The sequence below is a fragment of the Chionomys nivalis genome, chromosome 9 (assembly GCF_950005125.1).
Source record: "Chionomys nivalis chromosome 9, mChiNiv1.1, whole genome shotgun sequence".
NCBI classification, from domain to species: domain Eukaryota; kingdom Metazoa; phylum Chordata; class Mammalia; order Rodentia; family Cricetidae; genus Chionomys; species Chionomys nivalis.
This window is the reverse complement of record NC_080094.1, coordinates 65328442-65340456: the sequence shown is the minus strand read 5'-3', so window position 1 is coordinate 65340456 and position 12015 is coordinate 65328442. Positions and strand designations below refer to the sequence as shown.

At 35.0% G+C, this 12015-nt stretch overlaps 1 protein-coding gene across 1 annotated transcript in view; it reads left to right on the top strand.

Annotated features, from left to right (window-relative positions):
* Kif18a (kinesin family member 18A) overlaps nucleotides 1-12015 on the top strand; it is a 66613-nt gene that overhangs the window by 48333 nt on the left and 6265 nt on the right. The window contains exons 13-14 of the mRNA XM_057781264.1: nucleotides 7894-8311; nucleotides 9001-9129. Of these exons, the coding sequence (XP_057637247.1) occupies nucleotides 7894-8311; nucleotides 9001-9129 (547 nt within the window). The remainder of the gene's footprint in view (nucleotides 1-7893; nucleotides 8312-9000; nucleotides 9130-12015) is intronic.

Genomic DNA, 12015 nt, shown 5'->3' with positions numbered 1-12015 from the left:
TGCCCTGTGGGAGGTCCAAGGACCACCCACCTCCATCCAGGTCTATTAAGGTGAGCATCCAAACTACCTAGGCTCCCACAAAGCCATTACGTGCAATAGGATCAAAAACCCATTGCCATTGTTCTTCAGTTCTCAGTAGAGCTCTTTTAATCACTAAGATAATCACTTAACACGTTTCACTTTGAGGAGAGGCTGGTAAGGGGGCTCACAGACAAGATTGCATACTATTCTTACTGATGACCTGAACTGTTTGTCAGCACCAATGTCAGAAGTCTCGCAGCCTCCTGTAACTCCAACTCCAGTGAATTCAAATCCCTCTCTGGCCACATACACAGGCGCATACGCACACAGAGACAAATAAATAAAAGATAAAATAAACCATAGCAATTTTGTTTACATTTCTTAAAAGCTATTCAAAGGAAAATAGGCAAAGCAATGTTTTATTTCTGTTTGTTTACTAAAATATATGTCGTATAGCTTATAACAACATTTGGTATTTATCCATTGTTTCTAAACAATATGCTTGCATACTATTCTTGATTCATCTATATTTAAGTATTATAATTTCTATTAGCTCACTTATACTACCACCTTTTGTCCTGGATATAACTGATTGTTTTAGCAGTATCAGGTTGAAAAGTGAATATATTTGGCTGTGTTACAAAGCATCATATATAATTACTAAAATGTATAACTTAATTAAAGAAATAAAAGGAATATTATTAATAAAAGATTAAAAACTTTTCAAAGCAGCAATATACTAATGTTTATTTAAACTACTTGTAGGAAGATTAAAAGGTTTATTCTACGTTCTGAAAGCATTTCAGCTGAGATAGACTTTCTAGAGAATTGAAATTTTTGAAAAATACAAATGGTAAAGCAGTTTTATGATCGGTAGATGTGAATAATGTCATGAGATATACAGCTAATCTGTACGTGTTTAGGTATTTCTTTTGTGCCATATTCAATGATTTTCATCAAGATATCCTTAATGTATTTTTTCATCAGTATAGTTCATTTTTCAAAGCAAAATTTGCCAAAATGTTGCTTTGTTATACCTACATTATTTCTTCATAGTCTTTTAGAAACAAATCCTAGAAAATTGAGAGAAAGGGAGAATATCAGATAAGTACTTTATTTTTTCATTCACCAGTCATTAAATATTACTTATAACCGTCTAAAAATTTTAATATTTTACTTTTAATTTTAATTATCCGTATTTGTACATGTCTGTGTGTGGATGTGTGCAGGAATAGGGTATCAAGACCCATAGCTGTAGTCACAGGTGGTTGTGAGCCACCTGAAGTGGGTGCTGGAAACTGAACATGATCCCTTTCGATGAGTGTCTAAACTGCATAGTGCTATACAAATACACAGATGTCCGGTACTTATGTGCAATTCATGTAGTATTTTACATTCTGGACTACTATGGAAATATGTATATGTACATTCGTTCTTTGAGAGTTCCTTACAATGTGTTTTTGATCGTGGTACACCAAATTCTTCCAGATCTACTCCAGCCTCACCCACCCAACTTTGAGTCTCCCCTCTTTTTAACCCTTTACAACCAGTATGTATTGCCCATATAATCTTCAGCTTTTGGTCTTCCAATGTAGTGTGGTCAACTTAACAAGGAGCTATAGTATTAGCCTAGAGTAGAGTAGAGTATTGGTATTAGTATTAGTAGTATTAGTTTTAGTAACTTTCTCTCCCTATCCTAGCAGCTAACAATTGCCAAGAGTTTGACAGCTGGTGTGGTGGCGGGGGTGAGTCGTACTTAACTCCTCTTCCATGCTGAGTATTACTCTGGTTTGGGCGTACACAGGTTTTTGTGCCTGTTGTCAGGCTGTTCATATGTGCACCTACCCTGCCATGTCTAGAAGACAGTGTTTCCTTGTAGTTACCCATGGCCTCTTGCTCTTGCACTATTTCACACACACACACACACACACACACAATTCTACAGTGATCCCTGAGCCTCAGGAAAGTGGATGCTGGGTATATATCCCCCTTAAAACTGAGCATTCTACCATTTCTTATTGTCTGCATCTTGACCAATTGTAGGTCTCTGTGTTAATCATACTACTACAAATAAGAGTTGAAAGATATGTTTATCTTTGGTATAACAATGTCATTAGCAGTTGATTTAATACTGTGTGCTTTTAGCAGAATAACAGTACTGGACTCTCCCCTAGGACATTGACCTGTCTTGTCAGAAGTTCTTGGCCAATAATGGTTCCAGGTATGAGTTTCAGCCCATAGTGGGCCTTCAGTCCAATCAGAAAGTAGTTGATTACTCCCATGATATCTGTTCCACTATTATACCAGTGGACATTATCTTGCCAGGCCAGTCATTTTTGTAGTTCATGGAATTCATAGCTATATATTATTGATGATTGCTTTTCTACCTAAATAGCATTCATAGTACCATCCAATATTATGTACACTGCTAGTCTTTAGATAAAGCTTCCAAATCATTACCAGATTGATGTTGCCATATTCTTTGACTCAAGTATGTGGTGTCTTCAACAATAGGGTCTTTGTGAAGATCTAGAGAGCAACCAAAAGCAATGCCAGTGGCCTATAATGTTTGGGGATTTGGGGATCTGTAGGACCATGCTAGCCAACTAACAGAATAACAGAAGTTAACCCATTCTTGGCACTACATTTTTTTTTTAGTCACTGGTGTGTTGTATGAGCATTGTTGCCCTTTTACAGCATAAGTCATTTTAACTCTTTATGAATGTGTATGTTCTTTAGGAAACTTTAGCAGTAGTAGGTTTCCATATATCTTTTTCAAAGGGTCTTTAATGTTGTCCTCTGCATACTCTATATGCCTCCTCTACCTTACAGTCTGCTCCCCAACTGCCTTCCTGTTTCCATATACCCTTTTAACTCTACACCAGTGCATACTACACCTCTCCTTCCTAACTTGCGTTTCCTCATGTTATATCTTAGCAATCGATGGGTATTCCAAATAAAACATGCACAACTTTCCCAGCACTACTTCAGTGTTTATGCTTAGAATTGATTTTTAAAGGTGGTTTCAATGCATTAAGTATCTTTTCAGAAATCTTAAAAAGGTGGTAGTCTCAAACAAACAAACAAAAAAAAACTAGTAAATTTGCAGGAACCCACAACTATCAGTGTGTAGGTCTTTTTCATTTTTATAGTTCATTTAGAACTCTTCATCTTCCCGTTCATTGGGTATTTAAGTTTGTATTCTTGGACTATGATAAGAATAATTGAGAAATTACCTCAACCCCTGGTGTTAACTATCCATGTTGGTCATAAGTCTACAGCTTGTTCAGAGAATAAAACTACATGCCTTTGAACCAGGATAACAAGGAAAAAGTCATTAGGTAATGCAGATGATAAAAGAATCAAACATGAAGAATCTCAGTGTCTCACTTCTATACAGACTTAAAATTTTATTTTTCCTGTTTCATCTGTACCATGTATATGCAAACAAAGTCTTGTCCCCCTAGTTATTTAGGCTTAAAAGAGGTGGAGTTTGTTTTGTCTTCTGTTTTGTTTTTGACAATCTTATTTTACATACCAATCTCTGTTCCCCTCCTTCCCTTCCTACCCCCCTCTTACCTTCCTCCTCTCCCCATCCCCCATCCACTTCTCAGGGTGAGTGAGGCCTCCCTTGGGGAGTCAACAAAGTCTGTCACATCACTTGAGGCAAGACCAAGTCCCTCCCCCTTGTATCTAGGCTGAGCAAGGTATCCCTCCATAGGCAATGGGCTCCCAAGGACTACATCATGCACTAGGGATAAATACTAGTTCCACTGTTAGTGTTCCCATAAACTGTCCATGCCACACAACTGTCACCTACATTTAGAGGGCCTAATTTGGTCTTATGCTGGTTCCCCAACTGTCAGTGTGGAGTCATTGAACTCCCACTAGCTCTAGTCAGCTGTTTCTCTGGGTATCTCCATCATGGTCTTGGTCCCTTTGAAGAGCTGGTCTCTTGACAGCTGTCTTCTTCCTACTCTACCTCAGACATCACTCCTACAAGGGGTGTGTGTGTGTGTGTGTTTTAGAAGTTGTCATGCATATTACATAAAGCAGTCATTTTCCTAGTGATGGCATAATACACTGACACATTGTACCTGCCATATTTCCTTTTGCTATCTAAACCTTTCTGAGATTTCTTGTTTGTAGAGGTTTGTTATATACATGATTTGTATTTGGTGACCTTTTCCTTTGTTTTGTCAAAATTAAAATCAAGATGCTTATAAAATTCATATCGTAGTACTACTTTATCTAACAAATATTTCTTGTATATCAAATCTATAAAAGATGGTTTTATGTAGCAGTGAAATTGTGAATGTTTTATGTTTTAGCTATTCCATAATTGATTTAATTCTTTCCTTATAGTAGAGGCTAAAATTATGTAATACAGGAGGATGTACCTTCTAGATTTTTTGCCATTTCTCTGTATTTTTCTCTTAGGTCAGGCAAAGTTATTCTAAGTATGCTGGTCATAGAATTGCATTCCTGTGTTCCAGCTACTACAGAGACCGAAACAAGAGGATTCTTTGATCTGAATTCACTATGATCTTTGACAATATAGTGATACTTCTGCCTATCCCTCCCTCCCCTGTCACAATTTTGTAAGAGATTTGAGTGGAGACTGGTATTTGGGAGCCATTCTGACATCAATCCCCAGTGATACTCAGATGACTTACTCCTTATCTGAACTACTTACCTTGGTTCCTCTGGTGGACAGTAAACCATACTTTATATCATTTGCGTCTAATTGGATTCCAGCATGCTCTCTGTATTTCTCCATCACTGCTATAACTACCCTTTCCAAGCTGTCATCATTTTTCACATGAGCTGTAGAGGCAGGCTGTTATTGATTTCCTCTTTCAACTTTTGTCCTTGCTAACCCGTGTTTGGTTGGTTGGTTGGTTTGTTGACAGGGTGTTGCTGTATGACTCAGACCAGCCTTAAACTCTCAAGTCTCCTTCCTTGGCCTCCTGAGTGCTAGGATTATAGGCATATGGCATTTTTTTCTGAATTTTTATGGAGGCATTATAAGGAATATAATCTCCTTTCAGGTTCCTTTTTATCACTTCTACAGTCTAAGTTTGAGAATTATGGAATCTTGATAAATAGAACTATCTCCACTTGGTAGATAACATTTTATAAGGCTGAATTAGGTACATCTGCCCGAAACCAGCTCTTCTGGAAATTTACAGTATACCCCTTTCTTCTAATGGAAAAGTACAGCAAATCTTCTTTGTAAACACAAGCCTAGCCTATTCAGTGAATCTTAGAGCTATAGATTATAGTAATCTTAACCTTACATGTTCCACTTGTTGTACCTTCCTAGAGAGTCAAATTTAGATAAAAGGAAATCATTATATTCTAGAAAGCTTCTTTGAAATGAAATGTCATACCTTATGTGTTAAGTTTTTGCTAAGTGGGGTCATAACCTTGTATATAGTTACAGTGTGTTGAATTTTTATGGAACTGTTTGAATATTGGTTTTGCTTCTACTGTCTTCTAAACCTTCCTTATCAGGTATTCTACCTGGGCAATCTTAAATTGACCATCTACCCTCTCACTATTTTATCTAAGTAAATAAATTGAAAACTGATAAGAAAAGCTCTATCTTATACATTTTGTATATTCGTAGGATGTTTTCCACGCCAAGCACAACAATCAGTATAATTCCCTATTTATTATACTATACCAGCATGTCTCTCCTCCAACTCAGCATTTCATAGTGCAAAATTATAGCTAAAGATATATCATTATGAAGTTATTATTTCTTTCTCTATCCAGTTATTGTTCTGGACATATATTGTTCACTGTTAAGTCTATGTTTAGATTATCCCAGAAGACAGGTGGCTGTCTTTTCAGTGTCTTATGGAAGATTCTTATTTTATATACTACTTGCTGTAGGAAAAAAAGTAGTTCTCCGTTCTAATCAATTGCCCGATTACCACTCCAAAGATTATTCCCGTTAGAAGAAAGAGAGACTGTGGCTGTCACCACCCCCTTGAAATTTTCTGTACCATTTTTCTAAGTTTTGTATATTACTGTGCTTACATGACAAGTAACACATTTATGTTCTTATTTCAACAATTAATTCACTTGATTTATATTTTAATTTATGATCAATCTTGATAAACTTTATATCTATCATTTTAAAGGAATTGTTTGAAATGTATTGTTTTGGATATAACTATGAATTGATTATTGATAGAGTATTGGAAAATAAACTACCCCCTTGTTAAAATTTTAATTCTTTAATTTGAAGCACTTTTTTATTTGCAGAGCTTTTCACTGAACCCTAAATGTTTCTATCATCTAATCCTAGAAAATCCTTTTTCTATACAATGATGCTGTCTCCACTTTTCAACGAGGTATTAATGTGTGCACTACTTAAAATGAGTTGCCCAAGGTCACTCACTGGGTCTTTGGTAAAATCAGAAATAGAATTCAAGTCTCCTGACTCCCAACTCAGTCCTCTATCCTCAATATAGTTTTCTGTCTTCTATACCCCTGTGTCTCTCACGGGAAAAGAAGTTAATCTTCTAGCTATTATTAGCCACCAAATTGGTGGTAGCAGCACAGTGGAGAAGAGTGACTGTCTTTACACTGCAGCATTAGTATAAAAATATCTGGTAATGGAAAATTTGACAAATGTCATGTTAAAGGGAGTGGAAAATTATTTTAAGATCTAGATCTCATTTATCTAGTTCTCAGAAAAATCAAATTCCTTAGTAGAATGGAGATCATTATTTCTTCCTGTTTTTAAATTGTGTTTCCCAGAGGGTAATTGTCAACTATCATAATAAGAATAATACACATACATCTGGTAATTGCCATACGTGTATTTTTAACTGAGCAGGAGTTGTGAATTGCCTTACTGAAATACATAGGTGCTTCTACCTGCATTTAAGTAGTATTAACTAATAAAGCAAATGTAACATCAATTGGGAGCTTTTCTGTCTGATTTTAAAAATCCATGGAAATACCACATAATTTTCTACAAGAAGTTACGCTAAACTCATATACTTCATGTCGGGTCTCTTGAAGGTCATAGCAATGAAGCAGGCAGAATATTAAATGTAAGATAATATGTTAGAATTTATGAATTGTACTGTTATATTCTGTTATTATTTTGGACATTAATGTAAAACATTTAATAAACATTTGTATACTTAAATGGTGAGAGCATTTCTAGGACTCTGAGAATTCACTTTAAGTTTTACCAGAACAATTTGTTTTCTTAATTTTGGATCAAGCACTAAAAAATACCTTAGTGTGTTTCCATTAAAGATTACTAAAGATTTAAATTAGAAGGATTGTACAATCACAACTGTTCTAGTTGTAAATATTTTTAAAACATAGACTTCATGGAGGTGCTGACAAATAGAAAGGAAAAATGATGTTTTCTTGAGGATTGCTTTCTTGTTTATCTAGACAATACAGCCACTTACTCCTATTAAGCAGGTGTTATTTGATAGTTGGATAAGTATTCATATATGTAGCTACAAACAGGAAATATTTGTTCTCAACCCTATGACAAACATGAATGCTGGAAATTGCTTGTGAGTTGTCGGAAGTGCTTGGAAATTTGATTTTTTGATTGCTCAGTACTTAAAGATGGCTATACCTATGTAGCTATACATATGTATCTATTGACAGTAAGAATTTATACTCTTAAATCTAGTTAGTAAATTTACTATTAAAGTTGTTAATGAATAACCATATTTTATTCCTTTCCTACTTAGTTATTCTATTTCAGATTTCTAACAAATGGTACATACATTACTCGTGATTTTATTTTCTTAATTATTGCAATTTGGGAAATAACTATTGAGGCCACATTATTGAACTTTTTAACTTTATAATTTTATTGAACAGGCACATCCTCAAGTGAACCTAATTTGCTTGATACTACTCCACAAAAAAGAACCAGAAGAAAATTATTGTCTTCCTCCTTGAAAGTAAAACATACTCAGAAGTCTCCACTGTCTGAAAGTTCACAGCTCAACGATTCTTTTAGCAAGGAACTTCAGCCTATTGTTTACACCCCAGAGGACTGCAGAAAATCTCTTCAAAACCCATCTCCAGCCTTACTAAGACATTTGTCACATACTACAAGCATAGCCAATGATAATTCTTTGAAAATACCGTGTGAAGTAGATTCTCCTCTCAGTGGGAGAACAGAGTGTAAACAGAATGCAGACTCTTCATTAACTATATGTGATGATATCAGGAGCCTGAAGAATAACTTGCCTGAACCAGAATCACTACCAAACAGCAAAAGCAGTTTACCCAGGTACAAAAACAGAATACTTTACAATTCTTTTTTTCCCCAAGCCTTTGAAACTGTTAATGTCCTTCCTCTTCTTTGTTTATATTGGAGGTTTATTTCATAGAACAAGTATCCTCCCCTTGGTATAAAAGTTGCTCATTTACTACTGATAAATTGAGTATGGGTATACTAACCACTTTTTTAAATTATAAATTTGATATTCTATGTCTATTGACCTTAAACTAGAAGAGACCTTAATATATATTTCATCTGTGTTCCTTTTCTGATGCTGTGTGGCCTAAGCCATCTATGAAGGACTACCATGCTTACTACAAGTCATCAATGCCTCACTTAAGGAATATACAGAATTCAGTGTAGCCCAGTATCCAGTGTGTGACTGACTGAATGTCATCTAAGCAAGTGTAGCCCAGTATCCAGTGTGTGACTGACTGAATGTCATTTAAGCCAGCATTCGACTGCATAATAACATCCATCCAATCCAAACATGGGAGGAAAAATTACCTGTACGTTTTTTCCTGTGAGAAATACAGAAATGTTTGACATCATCACTGGTATTTTTAAAATAGAGAATTCAATTGAGGGAACTTTTTATAAAGAGGAATATCTTTCTATATGTATTAATATCAATGATTTCCTGATTATAGAAATGTAAATCAGTTTTCTCTGTGTAAATCGAACTTATTCTCTTCTAGTTCTTCATTGTTAATGTCCAGGCATGAATCTTCCTTATTTTCAACTAAGGAGTCTAGGCCTGTATCAACAAGTGTGCCATCCTACATGGCTATGACTGCTGCTGCCAAGAGGAAAAGGAAGTTAACAAGGTATGATGAAGCACGAACTGTTTCAGTCTCTATAGAAGATCATCTTTAGACTTTCAGTTACCATAACTTTCAATTATTCTTAGACTCTCAGTTTTTATTTAATCCTATCTAGGCTAAGTAAGTGCTCATGAAGCCCTGGATTTATGTTACTAAAAGGAAATATGAGTGAAGCCCGAAATTTCACCTGAAGTTATACAAACTATCCCATTGTTAGGTTACTAAAAATGATTTGAAAAGTCCTCAAGCTTCCAAACTGTCATTTAACTCTTACTTTTCTTCTGACGACAATTGTTTAAATGTTTGCATATTTATCCTGGATTTCTTTGCTCCTAGAGTTCAGTTGTTTTAGTGGATTTTGATGCATACCAAATATAATGTATAGCGAGGGGTCTGCTATCTCTGGCCATGACATTGTAACTTATATCAAACCAAGCCACCAAGAAATAATAATTAAAATTGTTTTTGAATTATAGCAGCTAAATAAAATACAACTAACAGCTTATTAAAAGTTGTATTAAAAATATAACTAAGAGCTTATTATAAAAACAATTGTGGTAACCAGGACTTGAGAATGTAACATCCAAGAAAGCAATATGCTACAGGAACCAGGCTTTATAGGACTTGCCAGTTCATGACATAAGGCTGGAGGCCAAATGAAAGACGCTTTAAGTCATTCACAGTTCTCACTGAGCTAAGGTTGTTTGTGTAGCCATTTTTTTAAGGCTTGCCTTCTAAGTGCTGTTGAGAACCCAGCTGAAAGACCACTGTGTTAAGCAGAGCTTGACATTCAGGGATACAAAGGTTCGGGATCAAAAACTATGGAAGAAGGGGGCCTTTTAAACACCCCAGGATTTTATTTGAAATTATCAAGGTGTTGTGCCCTAGGGATAGGATAAACTAGAAACAAACGAATTCTGAAAAACATAAAAGAAATCTTGGACCAACTCAGTCTTTGCTTAAATTCTTGTAATTTTTCTAATTCCACATTCTTCCAAACTAAAATTTAAAATCACTAGAGCATGCTCTCTGGAACCTTTGCAGATATCCATACATGATTTTAAAACAAAATTATAAAGAAGGAAAAGCAATCGGAGAGGCAATGATCCATTGATAATAAGGATGAACAAATAGGAACTATTGATTGTAAGCATGATTCATTTCAGCAGATTAGCTAAGGTGTAAGATTCACCAAAGATTCTGTTAAAATTAATCAAGTAGATATCCTAGAACCACAAAGATGGGGTTTTACTGAAATTCATAGCTCAACCAACCAGTTTAATGGATTAGTCACAACAAAAGAGAATATTAATGAGCTGGAGGGTAGATGCATAGAAAAATGCTTAAACTAATAAAGGAAGAAGCAAAGAAATCAGGAGCACGGAGATATACAGAACCCTACATTTTTAAACCTGGAAAATGTGTTTTCAGTCTCCTAAAGAAAAGAAAGAATAGAGAAAAACAGTATTTGATAAGATACTGGCTAAGAGTTTTCTAAAACGGACAAAGGCCCTTAAATCACCAGTTTGAAAAGTACTACAAACCACACACATGTTAACGACAGTAGCCTAAGTTGTTTGGTATATCATGGGTACGATAACAAAACATACTAAATATGTTCTTTCCAGTAGTATAGTATATAAAGCTAAAGTATAACAGCTAAAGTTAATTCTTCTAAATTTCTTATTTAGGCCACGGGACACAAATTTACAAATAATATAGTTATTCACACTTCAGGAGTATTTTCTCATACGTGTATTTAGAATCTTCTCTTACTCTTCCAAAACATGGGACAAAAGAACCTTGAAGCATATAGATGAATTGATTTTTTTTGACTGTATGTGTCTCTCAGTGGCACTTAAACAGTGATATAGTAGTAGTCCCCTCAACTCATACTTTTGCTCTGTTTCAGAAGCCAACAGTAAAACAAGATTTGAAAATATTAAAAGTTCCAGAAATTAACAATTTGAATCTTATTTCCTATCATTCTAAGTAGTATATCTCAACAATACCTTGTCCAGTGTATCCATGGTATATGAGCTACCTACTTAGTAGCCATGTTTAGAACTGCCATGGAATAAGCAGAAGTTGGTTTCAGAAACACTTTACAAAATCATTTCCCATGCACAAAAGACAACTAACTGATTCTGGTGGTGGGATGGTCCAACCAGAAGTCATAAGCTGCTTCCTTTAAGCAAAAAGTAGAAGTTTATCCTAGGTACATGTTTAGGAGGAAAAAAAACAACAAAGTATATTTTCGGTTTAATCCCTTTCTTTCGGGACCCCACGCAGTGGCAGTCTTTTAATAGTGCTCTGTTGGCCAACAGGGACTCCTACACTCTGTTCAGTTTAGTCTGGATTGTACTGTTAATCTGGCTCGCTTGGTTAGACTAACAAACTATTAGCGTCTGTTTCACCACCCATTCCCACTAATTAATATTGTTTTCTGGGTTTTTACATGTTCCCATGCTTTTATTAAAATGCTGCAAGTGTTTATACTAAGAATGTTCTCAAAATGTAAACACAGTCATTATCAAATACAAGTTTTCTTGAAATGTCTAGTTGTGTAAATTGTATATTTGTGGGGTTAGATGTGTTAAAGACTAGCACATGAGAAACCAATACTGTGAAATAATATTAAAGAATATAATAAAGTATCTTGACTATTCACAGACTATCTCTTACTATGCAGTTACATTCCCTCTGGTATCAATAATTAGATCCTGCCATTAACTAAGGTTAAAAGAGATTAATGATAGATGTGTACATAATTACTTTTTCTTAATCTTCCTTTTTTCCCCAATTAAAAATAGATGAGCTTGAAAGTAATAAGCTCTGGTATTTTCCACTTAGTAGATTTCATATACATATTTAGGGGTGTATATGTTC